Source organism: Pongo pygmaeus, chromosome 2 (genome assembly GCF_028885625.2).
Source record: "Pongo pygmaeus isolate AG05252 chromosome 2, NHGRI_mPonPyg2-v2.0_pri, whole genome shotgun sequence".
Taxonomy (NCBI): Eukaryota; Metazoa; Chordata; class Mammalia; order Primates; family Hominidae; genus Pongo; species Pongo pygmaeus.
The window spans coordinates 109328422-109348641 of NC_085930.1; the positions used below are offsets into that span (position 1 = coordinate 109328422).

General features: G+C 36.9%; 1 protein-coding gene across 1 annotated transcript in view; it reads right to left on the minus strand.

Moving 5' to 3' along the window:
* Positions 1-515: 515 nt before the first annotated feature.
* TOPAZ1 (testis and ovary specific TOPAZ 1) overlaps positions 516-20220 on the minus strand; it is a 93682-nt gene continuing 73977 nt past the window's right edge. Inside the window, exons 17-20 of the mRNA XM_054479551.1 lie at positions 11605-11769; positions 9502-9705; positions 4198-4381; positions 516-824 (exon numbers count right to left, since the gene is read on the minus strand). Of these exons, the coding sequence (XP_054335526.1) occupies positions 605-824; positions 4198-4381; positions 9502-9705; positions 11605-11769 (773 nt within the window). The 3' untranslated portion in view covers positions 516-604. The remainder of the gene's footprint in view (positions 825-4197; positions 4382-9501; positions 9706-11604; positions 11770-20220) is intronic.

Consider the following 20220-nt stretch of genomic DNA (forward strand, 5'->3'; position numbering starts at 1 on the left):
CTTGTTTAATTAAGTTTTGGGTATATTTGTGTCTTATCTAGTGTAATGCACATAAATTTTCAAAACTCATCTAGTATTCTAAGATACACTAAAGGAAAACCATTCAGAGGGTAATTTAAACTTTCTGGTATAATTCAGAAAGTATTCTGAATTTTTGTGTTCATTTTCAATATTGTTTTATTATTCTCGATTACAGATGTAGTACAGCTTTAGAGACTGGACTGAGTACACACTAAACCTATTTCATACCCCTAAATGTTTTCCTGAAAACTCCAGTTACCTGCTTGCATATTTTCCCTATTATGTCTCCCTCTTATTAAATGCTGCACAGTATTCAGTTTTGGATTTCAGAATAAAGTGGGATTTACCATGCTTAGTTTCTTTTAAAGTCAAAAAGTAATCTGAAAAGTCACTTTTCTGTGTGAATAAAATAACTGAAAATTACATATCAATAAACATTTTTAGTGCTTTAAAACTATTAACTTACTGTAAGTCAATAAAGTCAAAGAGCTGAATATAGTGAAAACTGTCTATTTTTATTGCCTTTTATTTTCAACAATGATTACTTGAACTAAAAAAAAAAAAGAAGAGCAGACTTTATTAGCTAATGGTTACTGAAAAGCCAAACCTTTCCAGCCCACTTCATATTCTCTTTTAACCATTTCAGGGCAGAACAGTGTTCCAAACTATAAACCTGTTCCTTATTAACATTGACAGTCATGTGTTTAACGAAAAGCTTTGGATCTGATATACGAGCAGCCATAATTAACCTTTCTACTGCAGCTTGATAATCATCATTGCTCCGAGACTGGTTGTCTTCACACCTATAAAATGAACACCTCATAAAGTCAGAAACTCTTAAAAAAGCTATATAGTTTCTTCAAAAGATAGTCATTTACATTTACTGGTACTAAGCTATGATAGTCTTCTCACCATATTCTTCTAAAAGTGGCTTTCAAACTCTTTTGATCATGACCCACAGTAAGAAAGGCATTTTGGCCAGGTGTAGTGGTATAATCCCAGCGCTTTGGAGGCTCAGGTTGGGGGGATCGCTTGAGGCCAGGAGTTCAAGATCAGCCTGAGCAACACAGTGAGACCTTCATCTCTACAAAAAATTTAAAAACTAGCTGGGTATGATGACATGCGCCTGTAGTCCCAGCTGCTCAGGAGGCTGAGGTGGGAGGATGCCTTGAGCCCAGGAAGTTGAGGCTGCAGTGAGCTATGATTGCACCACTGCACTCTAGCCTGAGTGATAGAGCAAGACTCTGTCCAAAAAAAAAAGACATATTATGGCCCAGTATATATCTTCATACATAAAAAGTAAATTTGACAAAACAAGACTTACCCTGATGACAAAAACCCTGATTTTAAAAATAATGCTGGTTGTAACACCCTAAATTGATTTCACCACACAAATAGTCTGCAACCCAGTTCGAAAAATACTGATTTAGAACACAGCTAATTACCTATATCTTTGTATTTTGAAAGTGAATATCTACAATTATTCACGAGAATGCACAAAATACTAAATGTAATCCAGTTTAGAATTAACATTCACATGTTAAGTTTTACTTTGATATTGACTATTTTTACTTATAAGCAAATACTTAATATGTAGCTAACATTTGGTAACAAATTGTATAGCTATAGGGGCTTTATTATATTTCTGGTTATTTTCTTCAATACTGATTTAAGGTGCTTCCTTAAGTGCCAGAATTAATTTTTCTAATAATTTTTCTATCAGCGCCATCTGCAATCAATTGTGACTGCATTGAATTGCCTAAAATTCACACCTTATGTCAGTTTTTTCCTCTGGGGTAGGGAACGGGAACTATTTAAAATAGAGGTGTGGCTGTTACATTAAGTATCACTTTTTTCTTTGTGTTCACTGCTTCCTACTCTTGGTATCTACGGGGCCCAGCAGCAAGTTCTGAGTAGGAACCTATCTGCATTAACATCACAGTATGGTCTAGAGTGACAGGAGTGAGGACTTGCACTTGAAACAGGAACCAGTGGTCACAGAGAGGAAAGACTGGTCAGGTACCTTCTAGTACATTCTAGCTTTGAAAGAGGTGCCCAGGAATCTGGTAGGTGGTACAGATGCCAACTATGTGCAGTCCTAAAAAGTCTAAAGATGAATAAAATTCTGTCTCATAGAGAGAGGTAAATGTAACAAGGCAGGGCTTAGCATGATAATGACAATAGACAAAATATATTGGTTTGGACAAAATCAAAGATTTAGGTATGTCACTAGTTATGCACTATGGTTACAAATGCCTTCCAAATTCAATAAGTAAATAAACAAGTTGCATGTGTGTGGGGAATAGAAAGCTATGAGAAAACCATGACCTCATTAGGATGATGGGGAGCCTAGATCCCTTATCCACCATAGTGCACAGTGGTAAATAAGGAAGCCCTCTGAAAAAAAAAAGAACTATAAGAAAAAAGGTGAATTTTAGTGGGTTTTTTTGAAGGTGGAACTAAAATAATTTACTTCCTAATTCTCCTCCCCTTAAGTGTGGACTGGATCAAAAGACTCACCTACAAAAAAGGAGAACAGAAGTGACAGTATGTAACTTTGGATACTAGGGTGTTGGATGACAACTCTCCATGGGTCTCTTGAGTTTGTGAAGTTTTGCAAGAGTCACTGCCTACCCTTTGTTCTAAATTACAAGGATTATATAGTGAACAACCTTGAAAGATAAAGATAGTTTCTTCTTCTGGAGCAAAGGGCAGGTTTGCTCACAGTCTTAGATGATGGAGATAGTAACTCCCCGCAAAGCAAAGGGCAGGCATGCTTGTTACTCATAAAATATTTGAGTTTCCTAAGCTGGGTACTCCTCTCCTGTTACAGAACTCATGGCATATGTAGGTATCCATGTGGGCCCATCTATGGGACTTAGGAGCAAGAGGAAATGATGCAAATATGTAGATAATCATGCTGTTTGGTGTACCACAAATAATAAAGTCCTCTGTCTCCGACACAGGAGTCTTGTGTCTTATGCTACCATCTATGAAACTGTGGCAGGTTAGCTTGTAGCTTGCAATAGGGTAAAATCTCAGACTCTTCACAGTTCTTGCTTTATGTAGGTCACAAAAGACCCTGCAGCTTCCTCCTTGCTTTTTCTTTCTTGGATCACTCATTCTGGGAGAAATTAACTGTCAGTCATGTCATGAAGACACTTAACCAACCTATGGAGAGGCCCATGTGGTGAACTGAGGCTTCCACCCAACAGGTATTTGAGTGAGCCATCTAGGAAAAGGATCCTCTAGCTCCAGCAAGCTATCACGTAGGTGACTAAAGTTTCTGACAACATCTTGACTCCAACTGTGTGGAAAAACTCTGAGTCACATGAAAATTCCCGAGCTAGGACCATCTGGCTAAACCTCTCTAAAATTTCTGACCCACAGATACTAAGATACTATTTGCTGTTTTAAGCCATTAGGTCCAGGGATAATTTATTCTACAGCAATAGATAACTAATGTAATATTCAACCAGAGGATCTGGTTTGTCACACCAGTAAACTGAAGCAAAATTCTTGTCAAGAAGCTCTAAAACAGGATTCCCAGGAGATCCTTATATTGCAAGTTTCCTGGATAAAGCTGACAAGAAATCGTATGGCATACCACCATTTAGGCACACCATCTACCGTATGCCTAAATTCTAGGATTCCAAACAAAATTACGTGAAAGGGTGTCACTCTGGTACAGTACCTACTTTATAATATTTATGCATATATAGCATTATAAAATATAGAAACTAGGCTGATGGCTTTATTTTCAATGGTATTCTTGGCTGAACCTAATAAATGATCACGTATTTCCCTTTTAGACACTAGTCCTTTGATCTTTTGAGTTGACTAGAGATAAAGATTTTTATAGGTACTGATCTCTAAACGTATGAAAGGTTGGTATCTAAAGAGGATCCATCTCTTTGAACATCTAACTATATCTTTGAAGTTGCTAAAGTGTTTACCGAATGCTACTAACTTGTTTGGTTTTAAGCCTCAAACAGGTCTAATCCTTTCTCAATTTAAATGATTGAGAGTTTGCAATACACACACACAAAGTACATATATAAATATATACATAAATATATATGTATATATAAAAACACATAAAACATTTACATCCTAGGGTGGGTGTGGGGAGTCATGATCTACATTCAGAATGCAGTTAAAGTTATGTCAACCAACCTTTTCAAAACTATCTGCAGTATCTGTGTAGAAGTTCCAGGACTCTGAATACTACTAGCATTAGATACCATGAAGATTTCAATAGCTAAGAGCATTTCAATCTCAGATAAATAAGATGGAATTAGAAGAAGTTTTCGGTATAAATTTCCTTCCAATGGTGGGTAGCAACCCAAGGAAAGAGCACCTGAAAAATTAAATAATAGGTCAAACTTTACTAAAACCCAATAGGTAAAAACCTAGATTTCTGAAATACCTACAGGTGATAATTACTTACACAGAATAAGTCTTCACATTAGAAGCAGATTAACAAATTACATGATAGCTTATCCTAGTATATTTGGCATTATTCTTTGTAAAGTGCTTTTGAAACATTAAATAAAAGGTGAGAAGGGCTGGGTGTGGTGACTCACGCCTGTAATCCCAGCACTTTGGGAGGCTGAGGCGGGTGGATCTCTTGAAGTCAGTAGTTCGAGACCAGCCTGGCCAACATGGTGAAACCCCATCCCTACTAAAATACAAAAATTAGTTGGGTGTGGTGGCGGGCACCTGTCGTCCCAGCAACTCGGGAGGCTGAGTCAGGAGAATCACTTGAAGCTGGGAGGCAGAGGCTGCAGTGAGCCGAGATTGTGCCACTGCACTCCAGCCTAGGCGACAGTGTGAGACTCCATCTCAACAAAAACAAAAACAAACAAAAAAAGTGAGAAACATTAAAAAAACACTCTGAAGAATGACTTTTGAGCCTTATTACGGCAAATGACATTTATTTCAAGCCACAGTAAACACAAGACAATTTCAGAATAACTATTTTTGAGCACAGTTATTTATAGTACCATTATAGTTGATGCAGTATTTACTGTTGCTACTAAATGTCTGGCATTGTGCTAAGTACTAGGCATAAAATACATTTCCATCCTGTAGGTGATCTGTGTGTTGTAGCTACATTCACCAATTCATGTTTTTAAAACTTCACTTTTCAAGAGAAGAGATTTAACTTTTAAATTGTTTAGGTGCTTATTAGGAGTGATATGTAGGGAAATACCTTTAAAACTTCCAGAACATCCAAACTATATATAGGCAATTTTATATTATTATATTTTACTGAAACCAATTTAAATATGTATGTAAATTTTGCTTAAAATGTTTTGTTTTGTTAGGATGAGTTTCTTCAAGAAATCTTTCTAAGATGAGTAATGGCTAATCTTTGAAGACCTGCTACGTGCCAGGTACATGTGCTAATAAACACATGGGTTTTACCTCATTTTAACTTGACAATATGCTACCTTTGAAATTAGGTACCATTACTGCCATGTTATGGACGAGGGGCTTTTGGTAAGCACTCAGGCTCTCTAAGCTTGCATGGGGTGCCCACTTTCTGGCTCCAGATTTTGGATTCCTAACCACTAGGTATTCCCACCTCTCTAGGTCACTGCCAGGAGCAACAAACTGTTAACTCATTAACTTTACTAGTTTTTGGTAGGTATAATTTACATGAATTCTTATTTAACTTTTCTTACCAGAATTAAAAAGCAGAAAATAACAAATTAACTAGAAATCTACTAATACGATTTTTTTTTTCACTCAAAATGAAACGTGAGAAGAAAAATACTCACATTTGATTCTGGGGGGAAAGTAATGGAAAGACACCCTAATAACATCTCTCTCTTGACTTCTCAGTTCTGAGAGAAAAGCAGTATTTTTAGGACAAGGGAGAACAAATCAGGAGCATGAGAAAGGAAACTCTGCTGTCCCTGGACAACCTCCTCCTGATTAGTCTGACATGAAAGCAAGGGAAAGCCATCAAGAAAGTAACAGACAACCCACAGGATGGACAAAATATTTGTAATTCATATATCTGACAAGGGATTTGTATCCAGAGTGTATATAAATGCATATACATACAAATGTATATACATACATATATACATACATATATATGTATACATGTATACATATATACATATGTACATGTATACATATATACATACATATATGTATACATATATACATACATATGTATATAAATACATACACATGCATATGTACATGTGTATGTATGTATGAATACTCTTACAACCAAAAAAACCCAATTAAAAAAAAGGGCAAAGGATTTAATAGACATTCTCAAAAGAAAATATATGAATGACCAATAACTATATGAAAAGGTCCTCAACATCATTAGTTACTAGGGATATGAAAACCAAAACTGTAATGATACATTACTTAACACCCACTAGGAGGAAAGCTAAAATAAAAAACACAGTAACAAGTGTTGGTGAAGATATAAAGAAACAGGAAATCCCGTACATGGCTGGTGGGAATATAAATATAAAATGATGCAGCTTCTTCAGGAAACAGTTTGGCAGTTTGGCAAAAAGCTAAATATAGATTTACTGTATGAGTCAGCAATTCTCCCAAGAGAAATGAATGCATATATATACACATAAAAACTTATGTGAATATTCAAAGTAGCACTATTCACAATAGCCAAAAAGTGGAAACAACTCAAATGTCCATCAACCAATGAATAAACAAATTCCATTCTATAGAATATTGTTTAGCAATAAAAAGGAACAAAGTATTGATACATGCTACAACACTGAAATTTGAAAACACTAGGCTAAGTATAAGAAGCCAGCCATGGCTGGGCGCAGTGGCTCATGCATGTAACCGCAGCACTTTGGGAGGTCGAGACGGGTGGATGACCTGAGGCTGGGAGTTCGAGACCAGCCTGGCTAACATGGTGAAACACCATCTCTACTAAAAATACAAAATTAGCTGGGCATGGTGATACGCGCCTGTAATCCCAGCTACTCAGGAGGCTGAGGCAGGAGAATCACTTGAACCTGGGAGGCGGAGGTTGCAGTGAGCCGAGATTGCACCATTGCACTCCAGCCTAGGTGACAGAGGGAGACTCCGTCTCCAAGAAAAAAAAAAAAAAAAGCCAGTCACTAAAACACATGTATTGAATGATTCCATTTATGTGATCTGTCTAGAATGGTTAAATTCATGGAGACAGAGAATAAATTAGTTGTTGCCTAGGACTAGGGTGGAAGAGGAGACAACCAGGGAATGGAGAATAAATGCTAATGTGTACAAGGTTTCTTTTTCTGGAGGTGTTAAAGATGTTCTAAACTTAAATGGTGGTGATGGCTGCATGACTCTGTGACTATACCAAAAATGAATGCATTATATACTTTAAGTGAATTAATTTCATGATATGTGAAATTATCTCAATAAAGTCATAAAAATATTAAAACAAAAAAAGTTTTAAAAAAGTCAAAACAAAGGCACTGGCACCAAGTCTTAACAGTGCCTTGAAGAAAGTCAGCCTTAAGTCCCAAATAAAGTACTACTAGACACGATTATACACCATTGAAAGGCTCTTCTTGCAAGTGTTAAGCTATGTCTGAAGATAAACCCAAAAGGAGTTCCAATATAATTTTAATGTCAATGTTGTTAGAAAATGAGATGTTTTGAAGACTGATCAGTGGCTATAAATTACTCATTTGGCTGTAAATTACTCATTTTTATTCATGGTTTTATAATTCAGGTACATTCCTTAGAAAACAAAAATACTCTTTACCCTGTAACCTCACTTGCATAAGTCTCAGAAGTTACACTGCATATGAAATAAGGAACACATGTGATTAGATAAAAGGAAAAGTTCCAATAACAAAGGTACTGTATTGTACACAGGCATTGATTGCTTTAACACACTGCTAAAAAAATCTTTAAAAGTAATTCTTACTAGGGCTGAATAGATTTGGAGGAATGAGGAGTGACTGCTAATGGATATGAGGTTTCTTTCTGGTATGAATAAACTATTCTAAAGTTGATTATGGTGATGGTTACACAACTCTGTAGATACAGTAAAACCATTGACTTGTATACTTTAAATGGGTGAGTTGTATGGCTTTTGAATTATACTTCTATAAAGTTGTTAAAAAATTTTAAAGTAAATGATTAAGTCTAGATGCTTTAATATAAAATTTTATTTCCAACTAAAAAAATAGAAATATTTATAAAAATCTCATTTAAATGTCTGAGCTTATATTTGTTCCTGTGGCATATAAACACCTTCTGATGGCATCTCCCCCCAGTTGCACAGTTATATGAAATTAAATTATTCCCATTAACTTCAATTCTAGAAACTAAAATCACACACACACGTGTGTGTGTGTATGGTTTCTAGAAGTCTGAAGGTAAATAGTATAAAGAGTTGAAACATAACCACACAATTGAAATTAGGTGTTATGAACAAACAATTCTATTGTTCCTCTAAATTTCTGATCACCCTTTTTAAGAAAACTCAGCTTTCAAAACTTCTTTTGATTATAACCTACAAGAAACACATTTTGCATAATGACCCAGTATACATACGTGCATACATGCAACTGAAATGAAAATTTTATCAAATAATTAAACTTACTACCTGTAATGTACCCTAACATTTTCTTTCCCATTTTGTTGGGGAAAAAAAGTTACCACCTGCTACACTGATCACAGCTGGCCACCTGAAAAACACTTCCAGCTCAGGTAGTAGTGGCTAGGATATTTGACACATTTGGTACAGGGTGACACAGAGTAGGCACTCAAATATTTGTTATATACATGATAGTGGTAGAAATGGTAGTTGAAGACAAATTACTGCATGAAGGCAGAAAAAACAATTCTTTTCTAGATCTAGAACATACATGGAATTACTTTCTAATTTTTCTAATTAAAATACCTGCGAGGTGGCTTGGACTAGAGAAAGCACTAATTTTCCAGGCTTATTTGTTAGAGAACAACAGCTGTAAGTAGATTAACAAAGTTCTATTACTAAAAGCCACGTGAAAAACATATACTATGTTGCATTGTTATGACAGCCTTTATGCTTCTGATGTGACCTGCTATTGAATATTTTTAGTTATAACAATTAGGGATATAGCAGAGATAAATAAAAACAGATATTCTTTAAACTTCATTCTACCCACTTGTTTTACGCTTGTATTATTTATTATAAGATATGCCAACCTGGTTCTATCCTGTCATTTGTTCCCTTTGCTCGCCCTCTAGCGGACAGGCTACTGTGCAAGAAATAAAGATTGGAAATTGGAAATATTGGAAATAAGGAAAGCAACTGGAAACAGAAGAGAAACAATAGGTTTCAAAAGAGAGCACAGATCTGTTGAGACCACTACATTTGAATATGTATTACTGCTCTTTTAATACATATAAATATCTAATCTTAAATATTATAAATTCTGGGTTAGAGAATACAATTATAAACCAATATATTAAAACATTTTAAATGTAACTTACTTTTGTAGTGGGCTCTGGCTTTGAGCCATAAACGACTCCTTCCTAAAGAAGTAATTAATCTTCTGAGAAAGCAAAAATCAATAGGGATGCTCTTTGAAATCATGAATTCTGCCACAGAGGATGACATACCAAGACTACTGCTTTCTATACAGGAACCTAGAAGCTTATTAAAAAGAAGGCTATATTGTGAGACTTCCACAGTTTCTGGAATAAAAAAAATGATATAATAAAATTCATTTATCTTAAAGTGTCTCAAACCTCCATCTCATACTCCTTTTTCTTTCTCCTCCCCTTGACCCTTTCTTACCCATTATAGGAGTCACAGTCACTAAAATGCAATCATTTTATATATTCTCTTTATTTTTCTTCTCCTTTTTTGAGACAGGGTCTCACTCTATCGGCCAGGCTGGAGTGCAGTGGCATGATCTTGGCTCACTGCAACCTTCACCTCCTGGGCTCAAGTCATCCTCTCGCCTCAACCTCCTAAGCAGCTTGGACTACAGGTCCACCAGGCCTAGCTAATTTTTATATTTTTTTGCAGAGGCAGAGTTTCACCATGTTGCCCAGACTAGTTTCAAATTCCTGGGCTCATCTACGGCCATACCACCCTGAACACGCCCATATCGTCTGATCTCAAATTCCTGGGCTCAAGTGAACTGCCTGCCTCAGCCTCCCAAAGTGCTGGGATTACATGCATGAGCCACTGCGCCCAGCCTATCTTACATATTCTCTAAGTCAGAAACGAAAAAGCATTTGACAAAAGAAAAATCATTAACTTCCTTTGCAATAGAGAAGATAAAAAGAAGCTTGACAAAAATTTCAGAGGATGCATTAAGACCTCTGTATTTGATTCCCACATGTAACTGTGTATCTGTAGTGTCCTGAATAATTTCTCAATTCTGTTTGTATTATATCTACAGTTCAGACCTTAGCCTTGTATATCCCTTGACTAAAAACAAATCATCCCTTAATTAATATTTACTGCCAAATTTAAAACAATCCTTTAATGGGTTTTCTATTCCTTCAGTCATTCTTAGAAGAAAGAGAAGTCATCTTAGAGACTTCTCTTTTATTCCCTATATTCAGTCAGCTGGGTCTGTGAGCTAGACTGTAGTTCTTTACTGCTTTAGAATCTTTTAGTTATCCAGGCCTTATCAGGAAATTAATCTCTCTACTTTTAGTCTTTTCGTAAACACTACTGCCAGAGGAACTTTCCTGAAACACCAACTTCATTATGTCACTCCCTAGACCCAAAACTCTAGTGATCCCTTTTTATACACAGAGAAGAAAACTCCTTTAGCCTGACATTTAGGGTCTTCCAAAATCTGGCACAACTATCTGTCCAATCTCCCTATTACTACTTTGTTTCATTACCAACTAATTGTATATTAAGAGATTGCTAGATAGCAGCCATTGGGCCAGGAATACCAAGGTAAAGAAAATAGTACCATCTTGATTGAGCTCACTTTGTATAAGGAGAAACAGATAAGAATGCTCATTACAATACAGGAGCAGAGTGGAATTAAGTGGAAAAGTGAAAATTTATAGATAATACGATGAAAGTACTGAGAGGAGGCCCTCAGGTTAATGTTTTCATCATCCTCTGAACCTATCACATAGCTCATTCTTGACCCAAAGCTTTTGCTCATGGACACCCAACATTCAAGAGTACTAACTACCATTTCCCACATTGGTGTTTGAACTTGGTATCTGTTTCACTTCCTCCATTTCTTTCAAGTTTACCTGTGTTCCTAGGTAATGTAAACTAAGTTCTGTATTTATTCAGTGATAAGAGAAAAAGCTTGCTCGGGGCATTTAAACATATTGTTTGCTGATGACTTGACAGAAGTAGGGAAAAGGGAATGATAAAAATGCTTGTCTTAGGAACTGCTGACAAACAACCCAAAGACAAGCATCTCAGATTTTTTTAAACCATCAGGAAAGCATATTCAATTTGCAGAGAACACATTTTACAGAAAACTACTTCATTAAAAAATATGCTGGTATATAAAACTCAATCAAAACAGGTGGATAGCTGTTTCTTATTAACAGTTAAACACCAGATGGGCAAGAGATAATTAAGATAGACTTTTAAAAACATACCTTGGGAATTTTGAAAACCTGGTAGATTCTGCAAAACTTCAAATGTCTGTCTATAAAGGCTCTTGGCTAAGATTTCATGTGCAATTGTACAGAGTAAATTATGTCGATTAAGCACATCCAGTCTATCACAAGGCCACAGAGGCGTATTGATTATCCATTCTGACTCTTCCAAAAAGAAAAAAATATGAATAGTTTATACCATGAAAATGACACTTAACAGTATAATCACAACTAATGTTTCAAAATATCTTTTGGAGAAATAGGCAAAACTTAAATATATGTACTCAGAGAAGATAACCATGGCTCAAATTTATTAGAAATAACTTATATAGTGATGATCATCAACTGAAGAAGATGCAAACAAATGGCCACTTTGTTATACTTATTTTTAATTAATTCTTCATCTAAGTGTACTAGTCAATTACTAATTTTAAATGTTTATTTTTATACAAAAAAGTTCAGATTATCATGAATATTTGCTTTAACATAAAATATTATTTATGTGGACAAGTTTAACAATTTCACAATAAATAATTTAATTAGTTTTTGGTATTACTGGGAAATAGCTTTTCTTTTCTTTTCTTTTTCTTTTTTTTTTTTGAGATGGAGTCTCACTCTGTCACCCAGCAGGCTGGAGTGCAGTGCAGTGGTGCAATCTTGGCTCACTGCAACCTCCGCCTCCCGGGTTCAAGTGATTCTCCTGCCTCAGCCTCCTGAGTAGCTGGGACTACAGGCGCGTGCCACCACACCCAGCTAAATTTTTTGTATGTTAGGTAGAGATGGAGTTTCGCTGTGTCAGCCAGGATGGTCTTGATCTCTTGACCTCGTGATTGGCCCACCTTGGCCTCCCAAAGTGCTGGGATTACAGGCATGAGCCACCGCGCCCGGCCAGCGAATAGCTTTTCTTAACAATTTCTGCCTATTTTAAAAACAATTTCTATTATGAAATCGTTGTTGTATACAGAAGAATATCTAATATATGTTATAAAAGCATAACAATAAAATTAACTCCTATGTACCCATCACACCCACCTAGGACCCTCAAACCAACAGACCTCAGACCCTCTTTAAAAAAAGAGAATATTACCTATAATGCTGAAGTTCCTTAATTTCTGCCCTGATTTTCACATTGAGAAAAACAATGGGAGACTGTAGTACAGAACACTGAGGTACCAAAATGTTAGAAATGTCAATATTTTATCATTTACCTAATTTAATCATTATACACATAGTGAAACGTTACTATTTGTAACATTCAAATCATATTTTGGTGCTCTTTTTCAACTGAACTAAATGTAGAAGTAATCCTTTTATTTTGTGGCCTTCCTAGCACAGTGAATATAAAAAGTATTGAAGAAAAAGTTGATAATTCAAATATATCATGACAAAAGAAAGCTTTTAGTATCCAGTATAAAACTTTAAAAGGGAGCTTTTCAATTACTAGGGCCCATGTGATTGACTGATTGACCTAACAGAGTTATACTATGTGTTAGGAATGTTCTAAGTGTTTTAAGAATATTAACTCATTTAGACAGACACTTTCATTAATTTGCTTCTACATTTGCTGACATTTTAATATAGAGAGAAAGGTAAATGAACTTAATATCTTCAAAGACTGTATGATCATCTGTTAAACATAATTCCCATTAAAAGTAAAACTGTTAGTTCACCATTCCTTATAAAATGAATTTTACTTTGATTGAATAAGTTCAATTATTTTTTTATCTGTTAGATATACCCCATGTACAAAAAGTAGACTATGTAAACCTTTTCTCATAAAAACTGCATCATTTTTCTTTATTTAATACTTATTCTTTATATTTAAGGTAGGGTAATGGTCACATTTTTTGTAAAGTATATATGGTATTTTAGGAGATTCATTTAAAATTTTTATCAAACTGTTTAGGTATATAAAAAAATCTGACCTAGCATGCTCTCTCCCCACATCATCTCCCTGTCTGGGTTTTTGGGTTTTTCTGTGTTGTCGTTTTTTTTTTTTTTTTTTAAAAACCTGTTCAGTGCTGTCAATCAACCAACGGTCTGTGAGGGGCAGCATGGGATCAGGCAGCAGGGTTCTTCCCCGCCTTGCCTTGGTTTCTTTGCAGGATTGAGCCACCTGACCGTGGGGGAAGGGGTCAAGCTATGTCCCAATACGTGTAGGGTAATGGTCCCTGCTGGCACATCCAGGTTGTGGGCCGAGCTGTGCTGGGGAGAACAGACCTGGGCATGGAGGGGAACCACTCCCCAAAGGTTTCCGGTTGCCTCTCCTCTTCCTACTTTTGTCAGCCGATCAGTTTGTGGTTTCTGTGCCCGCAAAGGCTTCAGGAAGCATTAACAAAAGAAAACTATATATATATATATATATATTTTTTTATATATAAAGGTATACATTTAATATAATTATATATAAATATATATTATATATAAATAAAAAAATATATATTATATATAAAATACACGTTTTTTTTTTTTTCTGAGGAATGGGGCAGGGATAATGGAGATGGTGCTGGGAAATGAGTCCCCTGGGAGAGGGGGCCTGGCCACCATGCTAAAATATCTCAGGCTTCTGAATGGCTGGATTTCCCTAGGACTCTCAGAATAACAGACCTCAGACCCTCAGACCTGCCCTGGGGCCTGGTGGTGAAACTGAGGCCTGTACAAGGCAGTGGAATTCTCAGTTGTTGGGACTAAGCCTGACCCCCTCTCTATGCAAACCCTCCCCCGCCCCACTTCCCCCCCCCCCCACCCCACCCCGTGGCCCTCAGTAGGGTTTTGTTTTGTTTTTTTGAGATGGAGTCTCAGTCTGTCACCCAGGCTGGAGTGCAGTGGCACAATCCTGGCTCACTGTAACCTCTGCCTCCCGGGTTCAAGTGATTCTCCTGCCTCAGCCTCCTTAGTAGTTGGGACTACACGTGCCTGCCACCACGCCCGGCTAATTTTTGTATTTTTAGTAGAGACAGGGTTTCACCACGTTGGCCAGGATGGTCTCAAACTCCTGACCTCAGGTGATCAATCCACCCACTTTGGCCTCCCAAAGTTCTGGGATTACAGGTGTGAGCCACCATGCCCGCCCCTCAGTAGGTTTTAAGGAGCCCCCAGCCCTTCTCCCCTTCCTGGCCTGACCAGCCATACTGCTTCATCACCCCTGGCCACAGGCCCCGTCAAGTACTGCACAGGGATTCCCACCCAGGGGCCCTGCACCATGAAATAATGTGAAATACCGACTATGGACCAAACACAATCAAACCTCTGTTTTTAACAAGAAAAAAAATCTGAGTAAGCTGATTATTCTATGTATCAAAGTTGACTGAAACTGATAACTGAGAAGTCACTTAGAAATTAATAGCTTTAAATTTAATCTAGCTAGTTCACAATTCTACCAACATAAATACTTTTATGAATATTTTATGAGAACTCTTATGAGAATTAAATTCCCAAGAATAAGAAACAGTTTACTAGTGGGCTTAACACTAGTTTTATAGCAGTAAAAGTTGTTATAGCACTCATCTTCATGTTTTTCTCTATTTCATATTTGGGAAATATTTTCTATTTGTCTACAATCTCAGAATCAAAGGGAGAGCATATTTTCCATAATAGCCTGTCTTTATCCACTTACCTTCTGACATATGCATATTCAGTCATTACTCACACAAGATTTTGAATACACACACTGGGAACATAAAACTATTAAATCAATTTCCACGCTAGTCAGTGAGACTATCCAACAAATAATTATCCTTTCCAACAGTGAATACTAAAATGCGGGAATATCTAAAGATACCTATTTTTCCCTTAAGGTATACATTTATTTTTATTTATTTTTTTGAGACTGAGTCCTGCTCTCTTGCCCAGGCTGAAGTGCAGTGGCGTGATCTTGGCTCACTGCAACCTCCGCCTCCCGGGTTTAAGTGATTCTCGTGCCTCAGCCTCCCGAGTAGCTAGGATTACCAGAGCCTGCCTGGTAGGTAAATTAGCCTAGCGTTAGGCTAGGCTAATTTTTGTATTTTTCTTAGCGACAGGGTTTCACCACATTGGCCAGGCTGGTCTCAAACTCCTGACCTCAAGTGATCCACCGGCCTCGGCCTCCCAAAGTGCTGGGATTACAGGCATGAGCCACCAAGCCCGGTCAAGGTATACATTTGATATAATCCCAATCAAATTTCCTACAGAACCGTACTAAAACCTGATTTAGTAATTCTGAAATTCATTCAAAGAATAAACAAGAATAGCAAAGAATAATTTAGAAGAGGAGTGAGAGTGGATAGACAAATGGAGACAGAAGGAGAGAGGATAGACAGATATCACATATTCTAAGATTATATTAAATAAAAAGAGCATCGTGCTAGCATAGAAACACAGAGATGCTTGGGAGAAAGGTGCAGAAACAGACCCAACAGATTCAAGATTCTAATATATGATAAAAATGGCATTTCAAGTAAGTGAGTAAAGGATGAAATGGGAAAACATTTTGGGGAAATAAATAAAATTAACTTCCCATCTAATACCAAAATTTAAAACTAACAACAAATGAAAAAATTGGAAGAACATATGGATGAATATGTAACTTTGAGATGACTAAGGACTGCCAAAAAGCGTGATACAAAACAAAAATTATTAAATATTTAAAAAGCAGCAGTTTATATTAAGTAGAAAAAATGTCAGTAGGCAAAAGAAAACAAAAAATGTAAAAAACATCATAAAGTTAAAGAAAAATGAAAAGCTAGGAAAAATATTTGTAAATACCCAACAGATCAAGGACTAGTATCTTTAATATGTAAAACTACTGCAACATAAAAGGAACATTATTATACAGTGTGACATTTCCTAAGTGTGATATACACATCACTGATGGTACCTGAAAATTTTAGGTGTTACATTAGAATTTTAATAATTGTATTTTATAAAATTATAAAGATCACATTAAATACAAAAATCACAGTAAATCTGATTTCACAAATATTTGGATGAGGCTAAGTTGCTTGATTTAGTTTTAAAAAAGTTTACTTTATTTATTTTTTTTGAGACAGGGTCTCACTCTGTTGCCCAGGCTGGAGTGAAGTGGCATGATCACTGCTCAACGCAGACTCGACCTCTGGGGCTCAAGCAATCCTCCCACCTCAGCCTCCTGAGTAGCTGAGACTACAGGCATGTGCTACCATGCCTGGCTAACTAAAAATTTTTTTTTTTAATTTCATAGAGACAGGGTCTCACTACGTTGCCCAGGCTGGTCTCAAAGTCCTGAGCTCAAATGATCCAACTGCCTCGGCCTCCCAAAGTGCTGGGATTACAGGCGTGAGTCACTGTGCCTGGCCTTAAATGTTTACTTTTAAAATATAAGTATTTACTATAAAAAACTCAAGCCAAACAGAAAAGTACAAAGAAGTATTTTAGAAATAATTAAAAATCCCATGACTGCAAATAACCAGAGTTCACATTTGGTGAAAATTATTTGAGAAAGAGATGTTAATGACCTAAGTAGTAGGTCTTGATGAGTAGATATAAATGGAACTGTAGTATTCAATCAAAGACTAAAGATGGCCTGGTCTAACACAGCTTTGTGCTGGGAAGATCCATCCACTGATTGAAAATGAAGATGCCGGGCGTGGTGGCTCACGCCTGTAATCCCAGCACTTTGGGAGGCCAAGGCAGGCGGATGACCTGAGGTCAGCAGTTTGAGACCAGCCTGACCAACATGGAGAAACCCTGTCCTACTAAAAAATAGCCAGACGTGGTGGCGCACACCTATAATCCTAGCTACTTGGGAGGCTGAGGCAGGAGAATTGCTTGAACCCGGGAGGCAAAGGTTAAAGCGAGCTGAGATCATGCCACTGCACTCCAGCCTGGGCGACAGAGCAAGATTCCATCTCAGAAAAAAAAAAAAAAAGAGAAAGAAAATGAAGACAACACGTTTTTTTCTGAAATGATTCTTCTTAAATATTAACATTGTTTATATGCTTATATTAGTACTGTAGTCACAGGCACTGGTCCACATGTGTGAGCTAAACTTTATGCTAAATTTCATAGTATAAACACACACACACACACACACACGTTCTTTCAAAACCTCCAACCATTTCCTCTTTGGAAGGTATAAAGATACACAAATGAAGAAAATCCATCCATTCATCCATCCATCCATCCATCCATCCATCCATCCATCCATCCATCCATCCATCCATTCACCTCAACTAATATTTACTAAATATTTACTCTGTGCCAGGTACCACCACAGGTGAAATACTCTAAATGTAATTAACTTTCAAAAAAATAAAAATGGTAGTATTTTATAGCAGTGGTTAAAGAACGCAGTGGGGGAGAGACTTGAGGGGGTATGGTTTAGGAACACAGGTAAGGTATGAGAAAACGTCACTATGTGAGAGTGGTATAGAGCAGTGGTCTTCAAAGTGAGGTCCCCAGATCGGCAGAATCAACAACATCTAAAAACCTGACAGACATGCAAATTTTTAGGACCCACTCCAGACTTAATGAATCAGAAAATCTGGGGGTGGGCCCAGCAATATGTGTTTTAACAAGCCCTCTAGAGAATTCTGATGATCAAGCTTGAGAAACCCCATCTTAGATTTACCAAAAACAAGCTCAATACCACCATTTTGCTCAGTAGGTTAACTATCTTAGGTTTGGATCTGTTTGTGTAGTTTGTGCTTCTGATCTAGCTGCAATTTTATGAAGTCTATTTAGAGGAAAAACTAGGAAAACAATAGTACTGGTGTAGTAGCTAAAAATACGGACTTTGCAGTCAGACAGACCTGGATTGGAATTCCTGCTTTACACTTATTTGTTGTGTGATCTTCTCTGAACCTCAGCATCCTCATCTTGGGATACTATTACCTACGTTATGGGGTTAGTATTGATTAGATGAGATGATACAAATAATACACTTAGCACAATGCTTGGTAGATAGTGAATACTCACATTATTATGAAACCAATAATGAAGAGAAATGCTAAATTCAGAAAACAGACCAAGAACATAAACAGGCAATTCACAAAAAAGTAAGGTCCAGATGGGGAAAAATTTTCTTTAATAATTAAATGCAAAGTTGGCCGGGCGCAGTGGCTCATGCCTGTAATCCCAGCACTTTGGGAGGCTGAGGTGGGCAGATCACGAGGTCAGGAGATCGAGACCATCCTGGCTAACATGGTGAAACCCCATCTCTACTAAAAATACAAAATATTAGCCGGGCGTGGGCAACAGAGTGAGACTCCGTCTCAAAAAAATAAATAAAATAAAATAAAAATGCAAAGTAAAGCTGTGAATAACTTTTGCCCTATCAAACTAGCAGAGAGATAAGAAAAATAATAATACTAATTGTTGGCAAGGGTATTTCATAAGCTGCATCATCATACACTGTTAAGTAGACTGTAATTACTATAACCTAACTGAAGGTGTAGAGGACTTTTATAGTCTCCTCACAGAGAAAAGACCTGGAATAGAATGTACTGAATAGCTAGATTAGGGTTTGCATAACCTGGAATGTACCAGTCTGCCTGTCTGATAACCAAAAAACATAGTATCAGGCACTAACATCTGGAATTGTTAACTAACATCTGCACCTGTGATCCCTAAAAGGACATGTTTGTATAGAAGCTATATCTAAAGGAAATAACTCTCTAGGATTTTCTAATAAAGTGGGGGGCTTTCTTTCTTTTTTTTTTTTTTTGAGACAGAGTCTCGCTTTGTCGCCCCAGGCTGGAGTGCAGTGGCGTGATCTCGGCTCACTGCAAGCTTCGCCTCCCGGGTTCACGCCATTCTCCTGTCTCAGCCTCCAGAGTAGCTGGGACTACAGGCGTCCGCCACCATGCCCGGCTAATTTTTTTTTTTGTATTTTTAGTAGAGACGGGGTTTCACTGTGTTAGCCAGGATGGTCTCGATCTCCTGACCTCGTGATCCGCCCGCCTCGGCCTCCCAAAGTGCTGGGATTACAGGCGTGAGCCACCGCACCTGGCCCAGGGGGGTTTTCTAATAAACCTGAAATAACATCTGCAAATCTGAATAGGGCAAATTTGTTGATATTTACCAAAAAGCTTTAAAATGGAACTACCCTTTAACACAGCAATTCCATCAGAATTTATCCTAAGGAAAAGTAAGATTTAGCGGTGATGTTTAGCAGGAATTATCATTTACAACTGAAATCTGAAAAACAAGCTAGTTCAGTAAAAGCGGATTCATGGATCAAAAGACGGATCTATTTATAAGTTAGAAAACCATGCAGCCTAGTAAGTGATGCTGTAGAAAAATTTTTCACTGAAAGGCTACTGCCTGAAAAAAAATGCAGAGTATAAAAGTGTCTGTATAACAACATTAAAGTGGATAAAAGCAATTTCTGGGTGACCAAATGATAAGGGATTTTTATCATTAGTTTTGCTTATTCAGCTTTTCATATTTATTAATATGTATTACTTATACAAAGGCAATAAGTTATTTCAAAATTCAAAGGCAGTTTCTCAATAAATGGCATAATTTTTTTTACAAAATTTTATTATAGAGAGCTAAGATACTTATTTTTCAGCCTCTGAACAAGGATTATAAAATGATAGTCTTAAAACCATTTTATATTTCAAGAGTTTTTTATATTGGTTTTGGGAGATGGCATGG